The sequence below is a fragment of the Erpetoichthys calabaricus genome, chromosome 8 (assembly GCF_900747795.2).
Source record: "Erpetoichthys calabaricus chromosome 8, fErpCal1.3, whole genome shotgun sequence".
Taxonomy (NCBI): Eukaryota; Metazoa; Chordata; class Cladistia; order Polypteriformes; family Polypteridae; genus Erpetoichthys; species Erpetoichthys calabaricus.
This window is the reverse complement of record NC_041401.2, coordinates 47,359,558-47,383,289: the sequence shown is the minus strand read 5'-3', so window position 1 is coordinate 47,383,289 and position 23,732 is coordinate 47,359,558. Positions and strand designations below refer to the sequence as shown.

At 35.9% G+C, this 23,732-nt stretch overlaps 1 protein-coding gene across 1 annotated transcript in view; it reads left to right on the top strand.

The window, feature by feature from the left end:
- The window catches only part of lrp1bb (low density lipoprotein receptor-related protein 1Bb), a 2,167,948-nt gene that overhangs the window by 2,066,557 nt on the left and 77,659 nt on the right, over positions 1-23,732 (top strand). Inside the window, exons 77-79 of the mRNA XM_051931086.1 lie at positions 1,118-1,359; positions 1,701-1,924; positions 3,134-3,240. Of these exons, the coding sequence (XP_051787046.1) occupies positions 1,118-1,359; positions 1,701-1,924; positions 3,134-3,240 (573 nt within the window). The remainder of the gene's footprint in view (positions 1-1,117; positions 1,360-1,700; positions 1,925-3,133; positions 3,241-23,732) is intronic.

Here is a 23,732-nt window from a genome sequence, read left to right as displayed (position 1 = left end):
ATATGAAGAATTACTAAAAGATATGTCTCTCAAACCAGGTATTAGGTAAAAGCTACTTTAACTGAATTTTATGATTGCACAAGTCTATTTGAAGATATTCTACTACAGGGCATTTTAAATTGGGTTTGAAAATTAAATGATTAAACTAATGAATTAAAAAATTAGTAGTTGTCCCAGTTGTGCCTTTCCATTGTGTATCAAAATGAAAGAGACACCAGATATTATAAAGACGAAGGATTCACTTGTGGCTTGCAGTGATGTTGTAGTGCTTAACCACTCCTAAGGTCAAGGGAATTGCCAAAACTAAGGCTACATTCAGGAAAAAAATATCTCCTGGAGACCTATGGGCATATTAAACTCCACAAGTATGGTCTAGTGTTTTTATGTTGAACAATCTATTACAAGCCCACTGTTCTGTCTAGCTGTTCATTCATTTGAAACTTTGCAGGTGTAAACACAAGTAGAAGTACTCATGACAAAGTACAAAACCCTTCACTCTAAAGCATATCCTGATGGCTCGCTCTCCTGTGTACAGTATGATCTTTCATTCATCATGAGACAGAACGTGGGAATGAATCCCATTACAATGCACACTCACACACACAGTATGGAGTCACCAGTGATCCAAATATTTTTTGAAATGTGGTAGGAAGCTGGAGTACCCAGAGAAAAGCTTGTTCAGATCAAGTGAGGATCTTAACACAAACAGTAACCAGGTCATATATTTGGATTTGTGAGACAGACTTCCTAGCAACATCATCATTCTGCACAAAAGTAAAACAGTAGAGTCCAGTTTTTTTAACCAATAATGCTTGCATTCTGAAGATTATGTAATAAAAAATTGTACTTAAATGTGCATTTATATTTTTTTTGCATACTGTTAGAAATGTAAGGTTATTATTTTAAAAGTGAGTTTTTAAATGGACAAAATTTTACATTTATTATTCTAATAAATATAAATTACGTTACAGACGTAACATTTATGTGCATTGTTTTTGTAATGGAAATTTTAAGCTATAGTTGATTTTTCCACTATTTTACTTTTCTTACTGTAAATTCAGGACAAAACTTACACATTTGTTTATACTTTTTTGCATTTTAATCAAACAACATCCAGGACCAGAAGATCAAGTTCTCTACATAGCTAATGACACTGAAATTCGAAGTTTTGTATATCCATTTAATCAGAACCATGGGCATAAACAAGTAGCGCGCATTGAGGACAACGCCAGAATCATTGGAATGGACTTCATCTATCAAAGCCATAAGGTTATCTGGGGCACTCAATTTAACCCTGGAGGAATTTTTAACAAAGAAGTTCTAGATGGCGTCCAATCGCAAACTAATAGCGGATTAATTGTAAGTATGGAACAGAATAAACATAGTATTTACTGCATTGTTCTTAGCCTAAAAGAGTATTGCAAAAATGTACCGTAAAATAATAATAGTAATAATGGTATTTTATTATTTAACATACACCTTTATAAAATGGTAATAGATTTATACTTTGTTACAAATCTGTTATTTTTTGTTATACATTTTAGATTATTTCATTGCAAAAAAATGAAAAATCTGTCACTTCATGTAAAGAAAAATGGTATAAAAGTGTGATGAGAAAAGAAAATAAAAAAAATAAAGTAATATATATCATTCAGTCTTCTCTAAACCACCTCATATACAGTGTATGATTATGTTCCTAGTGTCCTGATTTCAGAAGACCTAGAGATGTTTCAGCTGACTGGATAACTGGAAATATCTATTGGACAGATCACTCTAGAATGCATTGGTTCAGTTATTATACTACTCATTGGACTAGACTGAGATACTCAATTAATGTGGGTCAACTTGGAGAATCAAATTGTACCCGCCTTATAACTGACATTACCGGAGAGCCTTATGCAGTTGCTGTTAATCCACTACGAGGGTAAGACTTTATCAATTTGTTATTAAATTCTGTTGTATTTCTAAATGATATATACAGTATATGGTAATAATACAGTAGACCTATATACTTGAATATATAAGGGGACTGACCTTAGCAGGTGTGGAACAAACATTTTCCAATCAGAACAGATCAGATACTGTTTATCCTGTTTTGCACAATTAAAGCATTTTTAAGGTGTTGGCTGACTTTGTGCTCTTCTTCTCATAGAAAACAGGCTTCCAATTCTTCTGTCACTTCAATATTTTTATTTTTTGGTCAAGATACCTTAGTATAGCCTAACACTTTTGTATGACTTCCTTCATGTTCATTCATGTTGCATTTCATCTCAATCAAGTCCTAGTAAGTGTCAATATGTGTATCGTATCATTTTAAACATCACACTACTGTGTATTAGCCTATTTTTTCTTTATTTTTGTATGATTAGTTAACAGCTTTCTTCTCTAAGCCCATTTAAATGCTACTTTATTCTATTCTTCATATCTTCCATTTCCTGACATACACAAACTTAAGTATAAGAATTTCTTGACATGCTTGACTGTCTCTTCAGCTTTTCTGATGTTTACCTCTTTTTCATCTTTTTTCTGTGTTGTCTGCTACCTTTTGGCTTCTGGCTTTTTCACATTAATGTTCATGGCCTTCCTCTTGCCTGAAGTGCTAGCAGGATAATCTGCAAATGTATGCTCTTAAGTAGCGCTCTATGTATTCTTTTCTTTTCTACCTTTATCACTTCTCCCTACATGATTTGTGACTATATCTAGGACAGAATCAGTAAAAGCAAGTATTGCTGTTTTGGTCCAGGTTTACACTTTTTTTCTTTCAAGTAATGACCTCAAAACTTCTTTAGTCCACTGCTATTTCTACAGTATGTAGATTATCTCCCAAGTTACTCCATCAAAACATTCATTTTATTCACTAAGAATATAAACATCTCCCCTCGACTGCTCTTTAATTAAAACCATTTTCCTCTTTAGTTCAACCAGAGTACAAAAATATCTTTGCTCTGATGGTCAGAAACATTTACAATGGTACAGCACTTCAGACAACTTTAATTTTATTCATGTTAATGCCTTAAGAGAAGTCAAAACAATTGTCCATTTTTAAAATATATAAATACAATGATTTATCAGTTTTTAAATGTGATCACTAAGTGTGCATCATTTTCTGTTAATATTATTTATCTACTTTAAGAATGATGTATTGGACTGTAATTGGGGACCACTCTCACATAGAAGAAGCTGCTATGGATGGTACTATGAGAAGAATCTTATTAGCAAGAAATTTAAGAAGACCTACAGGTATTAAACATTTTTCAATTTTCTGCTTCTTTCCATTCTTATATTATATTATTGTAATTGCCAGTCTTATTAATCATTTTTAATAATTGATTCCAAAGATTCTTTGTAAAACTTGCCATTTTTAATATGTTAGCATATAAATGAACTGTATAATCTATTGAATTTCAATATTTTATATGAATATTCCATATTAAGTGATTATCTGCTTCAGTAAACATAAAAAATCTATCAGCTAAATTGCAGATTGAAGTAACCAACTATTACAAGTAGTTCTTGTGCTCTGAGATGGAAAAAGGATCTTTAAGGATGTTGAATAACCACATACACTACTAATCTGAGCTTTGAAAGGTGTACAGTCCAGGTAGTACATTTAATCTCAAGAGGATAATTGCTGTCTTGTCTGATGGGAATAGGGTTTGTGAAAAAAAAGTCATTTTTTATTCCTTTTTTCTGGATTTTCTATCACTCATTGAACGTACAATATACGTTTTGTCAAGGTTTTGATTATTTTAAGGAATATATATATATATATATATATATATATATATATATATATATATATATACACAACTTTTGTCATGAAATTAATAACACATTTGAAACATCCAAACAGCCATAATCAATGTACTGACTGACCTCACGTAAGACATTTTCCGCATATTCTTTTGGAGCATAAAGACCAACATATAATATATGCATATAATATATACAAATACACACATACAGTACATACATACAAAAACATAACTTATACAATATAATGTATTCTATACAGTATAAATAATATACATCCTACACAAACACACACACACACATAGAGTGTGTAATTTTTACTATATACTAGGGGGCTCTGCCCCCTGCTCGCTTCGCTCGCAAACCCCTGTGTTTGGTTAATCCATCCATCCATCATCCAACCTGCTATATCCTAACTACAGGGTCACTGGGGTCTACTGGAGCCAATCCTAGCCAACACAGGGCGCAAGGCAGGAAACAAACCCTGGGCAGGGTACTAGCCCATCGCATGGCTCGCACACACACCAAGCACACACTAGGGACAACTTAGAATCGTCGATCCACCCAACCTGCATGTTTTTGGACTGTGGGAAGAAGCACCCGGAGGAAAGCCACGCAGACACGGGGAGAACATGCACACTCCACGCAGGGAGGACCAGGGAAGCGAACCCAGGTCTCCTAACTGCGAGGCAGCAGCGCTACCCACTGCACCACCATGCCGCTGTTTGGTTAATCGGATATACAATTTTAAAAGCTTTTTTTTCTTTGGAATTGTTTCAGTTTCATTAGTTGCACTTTTTACTTTAAAGATTTATTAAAAACAATATTTTGAATTACCTTTTCTTCAAGATCGCATTGAATTTTTAGTCTGTTTTTGGAAATACATTGTGACAACGCAACATATAATCGCCTGTTAGTGAATATTGTTTCTGTTTCTCTAATAAATAATCCGACGTTTTCAAATGGTTGTCCCTTTGATTTGTTAATTGTCGTAGCAAAAGCTATTCTCATGGTAAACTGTAAACATTTTAATACGAATGGCATATCACGATCTCCTTTGGTGTCTAATGTTATTCACGGAATATATACAATACCTTACTTGTCGCCTGTTAAAATTTGCATCGCTTCTCCTTCATCATAAATATACACCTGACTGAATTGTGTATTCTTTGAAATTAAACTTGTCGTTGCTTTAACTGTTGTGGGACGACCTTGCTTTGTCCTGCTATTTTTTCAGTTACACCTGACTCTGATGATTAATCACCTTTTGTTTGCGCTAATGAGATCTTTACTGTCTTTTTTAGTGACTGACGTAATAAAGTGTCACAAACGTTTTACTTGAACAATTGGCGACTTCGTAACCCCAAAAACAACTGTCTAGCACCCTCTCCGACCCCTCCTCCCCTGGGTCTCGCGTCCCCCTTACCGCATCAATAAGTACCCCGCTATCAGTCTTCCGTGCTGTACTCCGCCCCACTCAATCGGACTTATCAGTCACAAAAAAGGCTTCAACCTGCTGGCGAGCTGCCTGTTCTGCTTGTTGCATGTCATTGTTTTAAGAGCCAGGAGCACATTGTGCGTGTCTGCCAAAAGCAATCCAACAACTGCTTAGTTAGAAGTCTGTGGACTTATTTTAAATGATGGCTCACTGACTTATCTTGCTTGACGTTGTAAAAACAATAATTGTCCTTTATTTCCGGCCCGGGCATGGTTAAATCTCTGTCTTGCAGGACGTATAACGCTGCTCCCGTTTATGAAGTTCTAATCTTTTAATTCTGAGCCCTGTTGGACGTGCTTTGTTTTCAGTTCCACTTGTTCTGGGCTGATTAGCACTTTCCTTATTTTCTAAATTTGCACCTAGATTATTATTTTTCTTTATAGCATTTTTTTCTCTCCACCGCATGTGGGTCTCTTTTCTCCGCGCTTTTCTTTCATCTTTGTTTAGTCGTCGACGTTACATTTCTACCCTATTCATTTCATTTCTACCGTATTGACCTTATACACTTTATATGCACTGAGAGCCATGGAGCTGTGTGTGCTGCGTGACTGCCTTTACACTACTGATTTTTTTTTCTGCCCGTGGTCTTGTCTTGTAAGTAGGGTGTGTCTTGCACCGTGGCAAGTGTCTTTGGTCTCGCGGGTCTTTAAAATCGTCTTCCGAGAGGATCACATATCGTAGCCTTGCATTTGCTTTCCATTCCAGGATTTTCTTTTATATATAGAGAGATACAGTATATACTGTATCTGTCTATTATATAAAAAATCTTGGGTCGAGACGTGATCATCTCGGAGAGACACTTTGACGTCATGTGAGACTAGACATCAAAACCTTAGGAAGCAAGACCCATGGGACGGTGACTTCTGCACGTCACGCCCGACTTACAAACAGTTTAAAACAAGTTCACGGACATCTAACCTCGCAGTTGTTGGAATGCTTTTGGCAGACACACTTCATGTCCTCCCAGCTCTTAAAAATGTTATACGTTCTAGATGGCGCTTAAATGACTAAGCGAAGAAGAAAGAGCAGCACGTCAAAAAGAGACATGAAAGCGTTGGAGAGAAAAGAAGGTAAAAAAGGATGCACAAGAGAACAATAATAATCTATGTGCAAATTCAGAAAATAAGGAAAGTAATAATCGGCCCGGACCAAGTGGAATTGAAAAGCTCTAGATCCAATCGGTGTCAGAAATAAAAGACTTCATAATGACTTTCAAACGCATTGGCACAATACATATGCAGAGCGGGTTAGAGATTAAAAAGAAGTGGAATTCGAAAGGCTTAAAAAAAGATAGTAAAGATCGCATTAGCACAAACAAGTGGATATTATTACTCGGTGAAATAACGGAACAGCAAAAAGAGTTTGAATATATGGACATATATATTTAGGGCGGAGTGGTGGCTCTGAGGCTAAGGATCTGTGCTGGTATCCCGAAGGTTGCCGGTTCGAATCCCCGTCACTGCCAAAAGAGATCCTACTCTGCTGGGCCCTTGAGCAAGGCCCTTAACCTTCAATTGCTCCAGGGGCGCTGTACAATGGCTGACCCTGCGCTCTGACCCCATGGGGTATGCGAAAATTAACAAATTCTTAATACAAGAAATTGTATAAGGCGAAATAAAGAACAAAAAAAAAAAACATAGGTAATATGCCAGAAGTATGTAGATATTGTAAGGCTTGAAAGTTTAAGTCGGAGACTTGTAGATCATCTAATTCCTGTTGCCATCAGGGAAAAGTAGCGTTGCCTCCCAATGAAAAGGCGTATCCACAAGAATTAAAAGATTTTTTGTTTGGTGAAAATGAAATCCACAAACATTACAGGCAAAATATCCAAGTCTACAATAATCTTTTCGCGTTCGCATCATTTAATGCTCAAAACATAGATTTACACGATTCAGGACCATACGCTATGAGAATCTGTGGTCCCACAACAAATAAAGCTACAACAAGTTTAATTTTGAAGACACCACAATTTGGGCAGGTGTACAGTATATTTATAATAACAGAGAAGCAATGCAACATAGAATCGAAACAGTGTTCAGCCAAATCAGAGCATACATTTACATGGTCGAATTTCAAAAACTAGGTTTACCTCACATTCATTTATTGGTTACTTTGCAAAATAAATTATTAACTGCTGATGTTGTAGATCGGTTTGTCTGTACTGAAATTCCAAACAGAGAAACCTATCTTGAATTATGGTACAGTCATTAAACACATGTCTCACGGACGTCATTTAAAAGATTCAGTATGTTGGGACTCAAAAGAGAAACAGTGTTACAAGAAATTTCCTAAAGTGTTCGTTCAATCAACAGATAAGACTAAGGCTAGCTTTCCAGATTATCACCGAAGAGATAATCATCACGAACAACACACTTATCACAAAAAGAAAGATGATAAAATTGTGAAGATCGATAATTCAATGATTGTACCATATAACCCGTATTTGCTCAAACAATTCAATTGTCATATTAATGTCAATTATTGTGCTTTGGAAATGAGTATTAAGTACATCTACAAGTACATTGATAAAGAGCACGATAGAGTACGCGTAACTTTATCCAAAGAACAGTCTCAGGACGAAGTTCAAGCATATTTAGATACTCGGTACGTCAGTGCAATGGAAAGCGGGTGGCATTTAATGGAATTGCCAATGCACAGTCGATGTCTTTCTGTTGAATTATTAACGATTCATTTACCAGGTTAGAATATGATTCAGTTTAAAGAGGGCGAAGAAGCAGAAGCTTTAAAGGTAGCGAAAAATAGAAATACAAAATTAATGGCTTATTTTAAACTTAATAAAACAGACGGAAATGCAAAAGCATATACATAAGCACAAATCCCTCAACATTACACATTGCAAAAACAAAAAGGTGTGTGTATGTGTATATGTATGTATATGTATGTATGTATGTATGTGTATGTCTATATGCATATGTGTGTATCTGTACATGTGTATATATGTGTTTATATGTATGTGTATGTATATATATATATATATATATATATATATATATATATATATATATATATATATATATATATACAACGTTGTATATGTGTGTCTGTATGCATTTAACTAAGCAGTTACTCAGACATTAAAAAGCAAAGCTAATTAATGAAATATGTGGTATTTTATTAGATATATTAAAAAAAACATACATAGAATTTTAGTTATGCAGATGGATTGAAATGTAAAGTTTTGCTTCTAGAGGAATACTTGTTTCCCATCTTCATGGGGTGCTGGAGGGGAATGGGGGTAGGGGTTGGTGAGCGAAGCACCCTAGTATATATATATATATATACATACATGCATACAGTGTGTGTGTTTGTGTGTGTGTGTGTGTAAATTGAACTCCTTATATATCTCATTTACCTGTATGTATATTGAAATATTCCACATTCACTCCTTATATTTCAGACTTGACCTTATACTGTACATTCCAAATTCAGTCTATAGATACATTCCATTAACTTTTCTTATTCAAGATTTAACCCATAGCAGAACTCATTATATTTCCTGTTCTGGCACCTCAATATTTAAGTAACAATATAAAAAGTAACTACTTGTGACAGACCTTTAATTTTTTATTAATATCTTTACATGTATCCTTTTTCTGCACCTACCTTTTTATATTACAGAGTAGCCTCAGACAGAAGGCCCGGCCAGTCCATTGTAGGGGACACTCTCACTCTCATTCCCACAAGGTCAATGCATAGTCATTAGTTTACTAAACAAGTATGTCATTTTGTATGGAGGAGGAAACTAAACTGCCAAGAAATAACACAAACAACATTACAGGACACACCACACTGGACAGGATTTTACTTTACAGCACTAGCTTACACAGCAGTTGTCAAGGCTGTTAAATATTATTTGAAGAACAAAGTGAGTTTATTCATTCTAGATTGTGCTACACAAAAATGAAAAATAGAATGTTATATGTTGCATTGCTAGATATGTTTAACATAATAATAATTCCAGCCTTGGAAACTGTCAGGATTACTTAGATAAAGCTGTGTTTGTTTAAGTCATGATGCTCCTGTTTTGTTTAAGGGTCTTCATGCTCACCATCATTGTGTGTGTCTTAACCTTATGATGCTGTGTGACTGCTTGGCATGAGATTTTCATGCCATGGGACTCATGATATCATGTTATATAAAATGTCTTTGCAGTGAAAACAATGTGTGAATTTTCTATTAAAATAAAAGGAACAATTTGCAAACAATTTCTCATACTTGAGCAAATCAATTTAGTTTAAATCCTGGTTTCAGCTTTGTTTGGTCACTATGAGTTTAGTATTACACTGTGAACTTTATTGATCTTAGTCTTGTTTATCAGCCTGTGCATATTCCAACATGTTTTTTGGAACACCATTAGAAAACTAAAATTGATCTTTCACACTCTCTTTATTACTTCTCTGAGAGGACTCACGTGGAATTTCTGGACACGCATAACAGGAAGCGGTTTTGTCTCTGTCAATCAATAACATAAACTGAATGATTTGTACACCTTAAACATCCTGGTTTTTATTGGTCATTCGCTCAAAAAGACTTCAAAAGTACCCCACGGGAATGCCGACTCATGCCAGATTCAGTGTTTCCCATAATTGTTCCAAATTGACTATTGGTGGATCCCTGCTCTCAATGCCTTGTTCCATTTCATCATACTGGTACTTGATTTAAGAGCTGACAACCACAACAGCAATTTGTTTCACGTATAGCTCATAATCACACAATAAATACATCCAAACCACTAATCTAAATTTACTGCCATGTTTCCACATGTATTCCAGGACTATTTTATTCTTATTGCCTAGAATTTTATACTGTTGAAAAATAACTTTTGCATTTGAGTATGTTGCTTTCAAGAAGGGGTGCCCCAAATAATGGATATTTTGCAGGTTTTAAATGCTGCTCAACTTGTACCCAAAGACTCAGTGTGCCATGTAAATGCATCCTATGTCATTATATCTTTATCACCACTCAGCATTATTAGAAAGATAGATTGTTTATCTCATTGCGTTTACACCGTCATATTGAATTTCATCAGCCTAGGCAATTTTTTTAACCTCTCAGGCATTCAGCGTTTATGCTCCTTAACCCAAGCTAGTATGTTTGTTATTGTGGATCTTTGTTAGGTTAATTCTCCTTACGAATTACACAGACATACAATCCTAGGAGGCCTGAAGAACATATTTATAGTCACATCTAATTGACCACTAAGTCATTTAAAGTCATCTTTGGCACCCTTGGAAGGCATGCATTTTACTTAAAGGGCAAGAGACCTCAGCTTGTGGCCAGGGGGCAGCTGAACCATCCTGCTTTATCTGAATGATCAAGAGGACTAACTGCTGGGTTCTTAAATTTCTCCAGCATTATTTACATTTATCCTTCTCTCTGGGTGGTGGTCCATGCCATCTTTCTGCTGGCTCCTTGATCTCCTGTCTGGGCAGTGGTCCATCTCCACTCCCAGATGTCCCCTTGTCCTAGTGACCATGGAGTAGTCTGAACTAATTTTTAGATGGAGGAAGACCCCTGCAGTGCCACCCTATATATAATATACTGTATATGGAATATAATCAAATTACCATTGTGGCAGAAGCACTCTCTTGGCGTCGACCCAACACAGATTCACAGCAGAGGCATGTATAAAAATAAACAAAAAGATTTTATTTTTGTCTTTAGCCATGGGGCGTGTCTTCCCTGTGTCCCACCAGCCCTACACAGTCCCCAAAACACACACAAAAACACCCAAAAAAACACACTCTTCTTCCTCCACTCTACCCAGGCAGCGTCGTCGTCGTCGTTGTCTTCGTCGTCGTCATTGTTGTTGTTGTCTTCGTCGTTGGCGTTGTTGTTGTTGTCGTCATCGTCGTCCTCCTCCTCCTCCTCCTCCTCACTCTGGCACCTCAAGTAGTGGCTGCAGGCTCTTCTTATAGCCTGCCTAGAAGTGCTTCAGGTGATAATTAACCTAATTCAGGCTGCACTTCCGGGTGTGGCTGCAATCCAGCCCACACAGGCTCATTAAGCTGTGCAGCTCCCCCAGGTAGTAGCCACGGAGCCCAATAGAGATGAGCTCCGGTGTTCCATGATTGTGGCCCCAATGTAACCCAGGGGGGCTGCCACCAAGCATTCCGGGGGATGTAGTGTGCACCCTATGGCTGCAGACCCAGATCCAGTGTCAAAGGGGCGTCCGCCACACCATAAAGGAAACCAAAGAGACTAACGTAATACATACTGTAACATGCTAAACAGACAGTGGTCCACAACTATCAGCTCAGCTAGTTTACTTTCCCCATCAACCAAAAACAAAGATGCCACAGACTCTCTGATTTTTCTCTCCACTCTCCTCCCTGCCAGTCCACCCTTGCATCAGCTATCCTCCTAAATCCATGCTAAAGGGGCTACTGGCACAGGGCAGCAGCTAGGCTTTAGGTATGCTTCTGTTGTGATTCCTAGAATAACCTCCAGCAGCATGAGGAGAGGGTCAAAATGCAGTGTGTATGTGAGAGTGCGCTTGTGATACACGGGAATGCCCCTGAAATCGAGTAATATATCCTAGTTATAATGCTAAAGTTGTCATAAAAGTGAAAAGGAAAGAAAACCATGCAGAGCGAACTTTAGTGGGTATTGTTTGAAATACATCAATGTTTTTGGTTGATCTTAGGTATAAATACACGTCTTTAATGACATTTGGATTGTTTCATTGCATTTGAATTCACTTTTATGCCACCTCTTCAGCAGAAGCGTTCATTCTTTCATGACTTTATATGAATTTGTCTAAAGTTAGACTTAAAATGGTAAGTAGTTTCACATGTGCCTTACGTACCTTATTTAGTCTAAATGGAGAATATGTTTTCAGTGGCCGTATGAGAGCCAATGAAAAACAAATGTGGCATATGAATAAGTAAAAGGTGAGGTGTTCCAGAAATCTACACAGAAACACCTTTTACTGCATTTGAACTCCATTGCACCATGAACACCCTCTGTAAGTCTTGGAGCCATCTCTTCTAATCTCTCTGTGCCAGCCTCAGGTACTCCTCAATCTCTCAAATCTAATTTTTAATTAAAAGACTGTGAACCCCTGGTACCCTTCCATGTTGTCTCTCATCAGTTATACGTAGCAGGTGAGCTTTACCATTTAGTTTGGGCTCCTAAATTACACTTGACATGGGAGGCTTGTCTGTTGTCATATCTCCACCCTACGACCCTTCTGCACTTGACACCATATTACCAATGAGACACCCTGTCATGATATAAAAGTATGTCTTCTTCTGAAACTACAATACTGATTATTTTTAAATACTTCATTCATATATTAAAAAGCATGCATTGCTGTGATATATTTCTTAGTTGCTTGAGGTATGGTTGTAGTCATTTTATTTTTAGGCTAACTGAAATGCACACATTTGTATGGCATAATTAATATTGATTATTGATTCCATATAAAATAAATAAATAACTATAATCATTAGTGTTGTATTGTCAAGAATAAATTCACTATAAGGTTTAGTATAAAAACACACAACATGTTAACAAAACACAAATGTGTACTTTTAGGGAAGTGCATAGTGAAGTACTCATTACAGTTCCACTGTACTGTTTGTCTACCTTATTCATTTATTATCACATTTTTCCATTTATGCTCTGCTTTTTCTGATTTAAGTTAATAATGGTGTTACACATTTTAATGATGAAAAAGAATACATTTAGAAATTCATTTTTTGTCATAATAAGCCTCCAGTTAATCAGATAAAATAGTATATATACTTTAGTGTAGTTGATTCAGCTTCTGACTAATGAAACTGACTTTGGTTTCCTTAGTGCAAGAACTGTACATCATTTTCTTACTTTTAAATTAATATCAATAATGTAATTGAATTAACAGAGCCAATGAATAAACCAAACACAATTTTACTCATTTTACAATTATGTAAATATTATGCAATATTTTAATGCATTTCTTAAATCTGGATTATATTTTTATTCAAGAAATGTTATATAAAACAATCCACATGTACACTACATATTTAATTAAAAATGCAAGAGTGAGTAATACATTGTTTAATATGCAAAGGTCAGCCGGACATATAGGGCAGGCATCCATTTAAAACAATGTGTTCCTTTACATAATACATAAAATAAAATGTATAAAATGTAAATTACTATTCAAGAGGAAAAATTGTAATTATTGTACTTGAGCTTGCTTAGTTTTAACTGGTCATGATTTGTATATTAAAATAGTTAGAAAATGCCAATGTATAACATATTAAACTTAGTCAAGATTATAGTGATATGATGGAGGGTTCAAAGTGTGTAATGGTTAGAATTTTGATGAAAAAGAATTAATGTGAAAGTTGACGAACCTAAGTATTTATTATTGGCATCATAGTGTATAAAAAGCGTGAAAGCACCAGAATATTATTAAAATTATCTGGATTATCAATAATAGTCTTTGAATATAAAAATATTTAAAATTAGATTGCTTGTTAGATAGCTCCATTTTATTGCCTATGAACTAATATCTAGAATTTGCTATTAATTGCTATTCATTGTGTCACTGTGGCCAAGTATGTGGCTCTAATACCCCCAGCACTGTACATCTCAACAGCCCCTGACACACTGGATAAACCTGAGGAAGTAACGTAGCCTGTCAGGACTTCTGCCTGCAGTAACACTGTACTCTGCTGTGTTAGGCTGGTAAGGGGCATTAGAACAGCGTTCACTATGGAGAGAGCTTGATAAATGTGTGAACCCAGTCACAGTCTCTTCACTAACACAATACTAGCACTCATATGTCTACCAACAATGGCAAAATGGCAACTCATATTACCAACAATGGCAAAAATATGGCCACAAAAGTCACCTCAAAGTGGGATGCAGAAATATTTGATTTGATGAAATCTTGCATGTTCTCTAGTTTTGCAATGGCGAGAGGGAATACACTGCAAATAAATATGAAAAATATGAAAAAAGCACCACACAATAATGAAAAGTACAGTTATGAAAAACTGATTATTGCACCACATCACAGAAAATAATATCCATATGTTTTAATCTAAGTGCTTTTCCTTTTGTTGGTAAATTCGGTTATATGATAACATGCCAACATTTCCAAGTGTTTACTTTTAACCTGCAATAGCTATGCAGTGAACTAAGCTACAGAAGGGACATTCTTTAATTTGTTTTAAACATTTATTTTATTTTATAATCCTCCACTGCAGAGAACTGTATATTCATTGCTGTGTGTTGTTTTTCTGTGTACCATGCGTTTATTGATAAACCTATGTTTAACTTGTTACAGTGTAACCCTGCAACACTGAATGCTGTAATCTGTTGCTTATACACTTTTAAATGCGAAATGTGAATTGGAAATAATGTGGTACTTTTTTTTTTTTTGTATTGTACTTACACATGCAACCTCATGAAAACTCAATGCCCCTTTGCTAAATTTGCCCTGGACCCAGCTTCATAAGAAGCTATTTACATATTTTAATTTAGCCACTGGTAAATGCAGCATTGATGTTAAGTCCTGTTTGAAGCATATTTTTATTTTATTAATTAATTTAACAATATTAACACAATTCGTATGTGATATTTTTCTACACAGTTTCTAATAAAGAGGATTTCAAATAGCAGAGTATCTTAGATTCTGATAGGTAAATGCTGCATTGAAATTACACCTCTCAACATTTTAATATATAGATAATTATGCAGCAATTCAATCAAAATAAATGCATTATTACTCAATAAATAGTTATCAGTATTTATTTTTATAACTTATGAGTCATCAACAAAGGGAGGATTGAGGAATCAAACTTACTGTGAGCTTTCATAGAGGATTTTTTTAGAACATTGGAACACTAGAAAGGGTGGCACAGTGGCGCAGTGGTAGAGCTGCTGCCTCGCAGTAAGAAGACCCAGGTTCAGTTCCCAGGTCCTCCCTGCGTGGAGTTTGCATGCTGTCCCCGTCTCTGTGTGGGTTTCCGCCGGGTGCTCCGATTTCCTCCTATGTTTCAAAGACATGCAGGTTATTTGCATTGGGAATCCTAAATTGTCCCTAGTGTGTGTGTGTGTGTGTGTGTGTGTGTGTGTGTCCTGCGGTGGGTTGGCGCCCTGCCTGGGATTGGTTCCTGCCTTGCGCCCTGTGTTGGCTGGGATTGGCTCCAGCAGACCCCCATGACCCCCTGTTAGGATTCAGCGGGTTGGAGAATGGTATGGTATGATATGGAACACTAGAATAATCTAGATAAGAAAAGGCCATTCAGTCCAACTAAGCTCTCCAGTCCTAGCCAATTAATTCTTCCAAATTAACATCAACTGTAGTTTTGAAAGTACCTGAAGTTCTACTGTACTGTCCACCACATTAGTTGTTAGCTTATTCCATGTGTCTATACTAATGTTAGTGCAAATTTTACCCTTAATACATTTCCCTCCAACTCATTTTTGTAGAAGAGGTTGACAGGTATGGTGTATAAATAATTTTTTCAACCCTCTTCCACCAACTTTTTCTCCATCACGGTAGAACAGTAGGTATTCTTTAAAAATTTAGCAGATAATTTGAATTACATATAGCAGTCTTAAGATGTGCTGGAGTCATGTAACAGGATGTCTGAAATTTTTCTGTAATACAGTTAAGATAAGTTGTGAGCATCTGGGGCATGAATAATTATAATAGGTGGATTTTGATTCTAGAACCCTCACATATTATAGCACCAAAATAACAGAGAGACATGAAGAAAAACATGTAAACTCCACTTAGGTAGGTGCATAACACAGAACAGTGGCACAGTGCTTATCAATCACGTCTCACAGATCCAGTATCCTGGATTTCAGTCACTGCCAGTCTGTGTCTTTGTGAGGTTTTCTGCCTGTACTCCATTTCTAGTTCTACATCTCAAAGCCATGCATGTTAAATAAACTGACAGTTTTAAATTGGCCCCATGGAAGTGTGGTTATGTGTGTGAATGTGCCCTCTGGTGGGCTGGTGGCCCATCCGCAGTTGATTTCTGCATCATCCTACACTGAACTGGATTAAGTTAAGCTATAATATACAAGATCTGTGAAAGAGACTGAAATTTTATTTTCTGTGTCATGTTCAGTGTTATGTGAGCAAGAAAAAAACACGCATTTAACAAAAACAGAGCAAAATAATATTACAAGAAAAGCATGTCTAATAATTATTACGGCATATGAGAAAAATACAGTATACAATCGTACAAAAGTGTGCACAGCCCTTAGCACTGAATTGAAGTTGTGAACACAAGGCAATAAAGCCCAAGGAAACAAAAGCAGCCCAGCTCACTCATAAATAATCAGTGTGTGGCAATCTAAAGCAGAAGGCCATCTTCGTCTGTGTACACAGTGGATTCAGAAAGTATTCAGACCACTTCACTTTCTGCATACTTTATTGCATTTTTGCCCATCAATCTACATGCAATAATCCATAACGACGAAGTGAAAATATGTTTTCAGAAGGGATACAAATTCTTTAAAAATCAAAAACGGAAAGTTCTCATTAATATAAGTATTCAGACCCTTTGCTGTGGCCCTCCAAATTATAGTTTGCTTTTAATTTTTCTTGAGATGTGTCTAGAACGTAATTGGAGTCCATCTGTGGCAAATTGAATTGTTTAACCATAGTTTTGAATTTTACACACCCGTGTATATAAGGTCCCACAATTCACACTGTGTGTCAGGACAAGCTATGAAGTCCAATAAACTTTCTTTAGACCTCCATGATAAAATGGTGCTGAGGTACAAATCAGGGATAGGGTATAAAACTAAAACCTTTAAGTGTTCCCAGGACACAGTGGTCTCAATAATTATGAAATGGAAGAAGCCTGGAACCATTCTTCCTAGAGTTTCTTGTCTGGTCAAACTAAGTAACTAGTCAAGAAGGGTCCTGGTCAGGGAGATGACCTAAAATCCAATGGTCAGTCTAACAGAGCCCCATAAGACCTCTACTGAGATGTGAGAACCTGTCAGAAGGACAACCATGTCACTGCATCAATCAGGCATTTATGGTAGAGTGGGTAGACAGAAGCCAATCTTCATTTAAAGGCATGCAACACTATTTAAAGCATGAGGAGAAACATTCTCTGGTCTGACGAGACAAAAATGGAACTTTTTGGACAGAACTACAAGCACTATGCCTGGTGAAGACCAGGCACTGCTCATCACCTGTCTTAATACTAGCCCTTCAGTGAACCAGGGTGGTGGCAGCATCATACTGCGGTGGTGCTTCTCATTAACAGGGATTGGGAAACTGAACAGAACTGAGGGAAGGATGAATGCACCTAAATACAGAGAGGTCCTTGAGAGTTCCAGTAAAGTGTGCAGAAAGTGAAGGGGTCTGAATACTCTCTGAATCCACTCTATGTAGAGACAGAGAAGGCAGGCTGCATGGTCTTTTTCTGAATCTACTGTAAGGAGTACCTCCTAAGAATCCAGAGCAGCCTGCTTTGCCGCTTGGGGCCACTGCTATCCAGGGCTGGACTGCTGCAGCAACTTAATATGTCATACCACAGTCCAGCTGAACAGTCTTCAGAGATGATAGCAGAGACCTTCTTTGAAGATAATGCTCCACATGTCCGCTTTCTGCACAAGAAAAATGAAGAGTAAATGAATACCAAATAGCTAAATATACAAAGGACTTATGAGTAACTTGTGCTGTATTTTTTTACTTGTTTTGTGGCGAATACTGAGCAGTGTGATTATTAGATTAATTCACTGTAAAGTTCACATATAAATATATTGTCATAGCAATGTTCTTAAGTATTTGAAAATCCACATTCTGAAAAGGTAAAACATTAGACCTGAATCTTCTCTTTTCTTTTGAAAATGTTGTTTGAACATAACCAGAAACAGTAATATCCACTAATGCGTTATTATAGAAAATTGAGAGAGTGATTTTATCATGCGTTAGCAATAGTAAACAAATAAACCAACTGGGAGTATAAAAAGCTAATTTTAGTAGAATAAATTGGATAAATCAATAGTCATCAGACACTTTAGAATAATTAAATGGATGTGCTTGTTGTTTAGTTACATTTGCTCATTGCTGTTGCTTAGGAAATGGATAGCAATTTACCTCTATGCCACGAGAGTGATCAGCATATGGTCTTCCTTGACTACTGGCATTTTTCCAATTTTTAAGAAAATTATATTGCACTTTTGCTTTATCTTGAGAGTAAAGGCAGCAAATGTACCCCGTCTCCTAATGCACTTGTAATGTAAAAGGAAAGTGCTTTGGTATGCTTTGCCAGCAAAGCCTTTACTTTTTAAATCAGAATCATAATGTATAGTCCTTTGAGACTCCCAATCATTTTGCTGTAATCCATCTTTGACAGCTTTCCTAGTTTTACTTTCTTTTTAAGGAATAGTTTGAAAAATACTGTTTGTTATGTGCAGCAGTGTATCAGCCTAAAAATTTTAGTCTTAAATGAACTAAAAATGTCAAATCCAGAGATCAGTTTTTTAAATGATTGGACAGTTCCTTAAGAGAAATAACAAAAGATTAACTTAATGTAATTTACTGACTACAGCAGCAGCTAAAATGGCTGCTTAGATCATATATTCAGTATCTCCTGGATGTACTCTAATTTAGTAATTGTTAGTAAAACAGTTTGTCAGTACAGATGTGACAAACTTCTACCACAGGGATGGACTAACTTAATTAACACAGAGCATATCAAATATATAATTCATGAAGAAGATCGGCATAGTTATATGTAATGGCCACACTGCCTAAGAAGAATGTGTGATGAAAACAGTGATATACTGTACATGGTGACCATTAATTTCACTTTTTGGGTTATATAAAGTGAAATGCTGGATGTGTCATATGTCTTTTTCTCATCTGGGTACATCAGTGATTCTGAAACCTGAAAAAATATAACCCAGATTTTTTTGATCATCAAGCTATATTTCAAGAGTTTTCATCATGATATCCAAACCAGCACCACATGTTTAGTTGTTATTGAATTTTGGTATGCATACTGTATTCTTATATACTGTATTTAAATGTACACTTATACTTAGAGATTAATAACAAGCTTTATACAGCAATAAACTTAGTATGTTAGTAAGTGATGAAGCATTGTTACAGTCAAATGTCAAAACACATGGTCTTCAAAAATGCAAAATGAATGTGGATGATGTTATTTTTCTGGACACGCATTTTATCTTTGAAAATCACAAAGAATGTAACAGTACAGTACACCAAAAATAACAATCTCTAAAGAAGAAAAATAACAATACCAGGTGATTATAATCAAATGTGGAAATAGAGCAGAATGAGAAGGGATGATTTAAGTAATGATGTAATAAAGGTAGGAGTACGATCATTCTCATTCAGCATTTTGATAGGTGATGGGCCAGGATACACAAAAGCGCCAATATGTGTTACAATGATAAGAATCATGTTGACATTTAGAGAAGTGCATCCTCATAGATGAATGTCAACCAATAGAAGAATTTGTTTTAACATCTGACAATATTTGAATTTAAGATAGTTCTACTTACTTTCCTTCCTTTTCCATTTTTGTTAATATACATAAAGCTCTTGCAACTTTTTTGTTACCCAAGATCCCTTTGTTATGTATAACTACCCTTTGCTCTCATTTTTTAAGACTAATTTTTTTTTTTTTAAGATTATAACTTGTGTGTTTATATGAACATTTACTTTATTGTTGCATTAATTATAACACATCCATCATGCAATAATAAGCTAAGTATTATTGTTGTGGTTTTTTAATGATTAACTTCTCTGGTAGTCAGAATTTTATATTTCTTATACAATTAATCTGAAATTAAATCTCTGGTTCACCATCACCAAAAGGTGGACAAAGATTTGCAGTGGAAAGGACAAGACAGAAAAGTAAATAATTAGGTTTCAGATTATGTAAGTTCACATTAGTATTGCAAAATAAGAATTCCATTAGAACAATGATACTGTGAATTTAACTGTGAGTATGCTTTATCAAAACATGCCAGTAATACATTTATTAATTTTATAAGCCAAAATTACCACTCTGATTGATGCAATTTTGCCAAATGTTTTAGAAGTTTTAAGATCCCCTTGTGGTAGAATTCCATTCCAGCAATCCATAAATGATAACACACTGGCCTGGGCAGTCTCATTGGTTTGTTTTATTTTTTTCTTTTATTGTCATGTGACTGTTCTCTCTTTTTTATTTGTTCCTCTCAATAGAGGCAATCTTCAGGTGACCACCAGGATGCTACACAATTGATCAGTAATGTCTACTTTCCTTTCATTTAAGTGCATTGCCCATCACCTGGCATTTCTAGTGCCCATGTAAAAGTCTTCATATCCATGTTGAAGACATGAGTGAAGGTTTATCTCATGAATTAGGTCAGTTTTTATTTTGGTGTGAGGTGATAGATGGAACTAAGGGTTATGTTACTGCACATTTCATTTTTCTTTTATTTCTTAGTAATGCTTATTGTTTTTGTTACAATCCTCACATAAATTAGCTGAATAAATATAGTTGGATTCCACTGGCCTCTTTGATTAATGAAGATGAAATGAGAAATGGCTTAGTTTTTTAAGAAAAAAATAACAAAACTTTCCTTAGGTGGTTTTGATCACAGTCATGTTCACTGAATAGCCTTGAAAGAAAACATTTTATTTTTAACTAGCTGATTACCCAATGGCTTCGCTCACTAAGTGCAAGGGAAAAAAACTAAACTGTAATATTTATAAAATAGGTTTGTTAATTACCAATGTTATTTTTGAACAAATAAAGAGCATTTACAATAAATGGAAATTATATAAATATTAATTATTAAGTAGTAAAACATTTTGATAAAAGAATTTGAAGAAGATATAAGAAGTGTATAAATTATTAAACAGTCAAACATTAACATTTAATAAGTAAAGATACATTGAGTACTACTGCAGTACTACCTGCTTGACAACCTTGCACTATGAGCCTGTGATTTAAGTGAAAAATTATTGTGAGAAATGTGGATGCTGCCTTTCCGTGCTTAACGGGCAGAAGGTCCAAACAATTCCCAAGTCTAATACTTAACATGAAGAGGTCGGTACATCTTTTTAGATGTAAACCTTCCATTTTCTTAAAAGAATTCATCACACAAGCAACCTTGAATGTTGCGGGGTTTTAGTGACCCGAATTCATCTTAAGGGACAGTAAGTAGCCGTGCACCGCAATTTACCAAGAGAGTCCCGGTTTGATAGCGCTGATTACACTTATTCGCAAAGATTTCCTCTGCCCCAGGAGCCAACGGAGCAATTGAAGTGTGACAAACAGTGCGAGAAGAGAGGACGCTGCCCGAAACTGCGAAGCTGTTGACCCGGAGGAAAAGCCCGACATTCCGCACCTCCCAGCGTCCACTTTGTTCTTACGACCCCTCGCTGCTGAAGGCTGTCTCGTCTTCACATTGTTTACAGCTCGGCGCAGTTAAAAAGTAGAAAGACGCAAAGCTGTTTTCTTCATCTCTCTTACTATCAAGGTGTAGCACATTCTTCTTAAGTTGAATGAGGAGCCCAGCACACACAAAAATCTCCTACTCTTAGGAAAATTAATTCTATTAAGTACGGAACCCAACCGAACCTTAGCCCCAATTTGATATCCTCATCTGGAGTTGTTTTTTATGAATTTATACAAAGGAAATAATCGCCCCAACAATTCTTTAAACAATTAAAAAAGAATATTTTATAAATCAAACAAAACAATAAACACCCTTTAAATCCTTGTCAAATCTATAATAACTGCACAAACCCTAATTAATATGCCACCAGAAAACGGCGAAACAGCAAAGAAAGAAAGCAAGCAAGGAAAAGAAACGGAAAATTACCCTATTTACAAACAGCACAAATATATTCACAGTACTTAAACCTATATTACATCTATATACAAATATAAATTAGACACACACACAATCCCCACACGTTCCCCAGTCTCTTTTATATTAACTTTGTTTTAAAGTCTAAATTCACACGGCCTGGGAAATCTGCAATGAATCCAGTGATCAAGTCAGATATGTTCCGCTGACTTGTATACTGAATTTAAATGTAAAAGAAGCGATCTCACCGGCCTGGCGACGATTCCTTTGCTGAAGGAAGAAGTCCATCTCACCCGGATGTCTCAGCGTTAGCGTCCATCCATAGCCGACACCCGCACCTAGGGTTACCACTTTTAATACAAAAAAATAAGGGACGCATACATATTGATTCAAAACGGGACGCGCAATTTCATTCTCAAATACGGGACGATTCCGTATTTTAAAGGACGGGTGGCAACCCTACCCGCACCATAAAAGCAAAGTAAAACCGTGTGCTCCGAAGGTCCTTCTAGGTTAGCCGACAATTCTTCTCCGTGCACCCAACCGTCCATATTACGGAGTCTCACTTGCTTTACCGCTGGCATCTTCTTTACATTCACCTTCTCAGCTCCTTATTTAAACAGTCTTTTTTCTTCTTTTTAATATCAGCAAAATAACTCTCACACAAATAATAAGTTCCTATATTATAATATGTTCTGTGGTCATACGTAATTTCCGTTACCCGTGGTCATACGTCATTTCCGTTTCAAACACGAAAAGAATTTTATTTACTGTACATAGATTTCACAGGACCTTTGCTTTACAAATTACAATTAATAAATTGTTATTTTTCATTCAGTTTTATTCTTCTTGTCTGTGGTTTTAAAAAGTTTATAAATAGAAGAATTAATTTTATGAAGGATTCTGACCTGGTCTTGCTTGTTTTTGGTGAGTATTGATCATTATGAATGACACAGAGGGTAGTGCTGCTGTTTTACAGCTCCAGACAGGCTGGGAGCAATTCCTAGCTTGTTCACTCTGTGATGGTAACATGTTTTCCGTATGCCAGTATACATTTCTATTGTCCTATAGTACATGTTGAACAGGACCCATTTGTAAAATTAGGAATATTCTGCAGTCTGTAATATTGTATCCAGTCTAGAGGGTAAAGGTCTCCACTCTACTATTCATCTTATATTAGAAAACATCTTCATATAATTTGTAAACCATGGTAGATTGTTATTTACTGTAACATGATAGTATCTTCTTAGGTTTCTCCTCTTGGAGATGTAGAAGCACACCCAAGTATAGAGTACCTCTTACTGGCTTAAGAAATGGCAAGATTCTCAGATAAGAATTCTAAGCTGTCTGTGAAATCAAGATCAGGTTCAACCTTCCTTATTTTTTGGTAGTTTTAATTTCAAACGTAATTACAGAAAAGTGGTTTAAATTCATGGACAAGAAAGTGGAATTACTAAATTTGTATTTTATGATTGTACTTCAACTTTCATCCAATGACGTGTATCACAAATTATTTGTGTATTAGTTTCCTTTTTGGGTGAGTAAATGGTCACACAATAAGTCAGTAATTAGATTTAGACCTATATTTTGTAATTTATAATTAAGCACATAGTCACTAACCCACACTGTTGGCACAATAAATGTCTCCAAC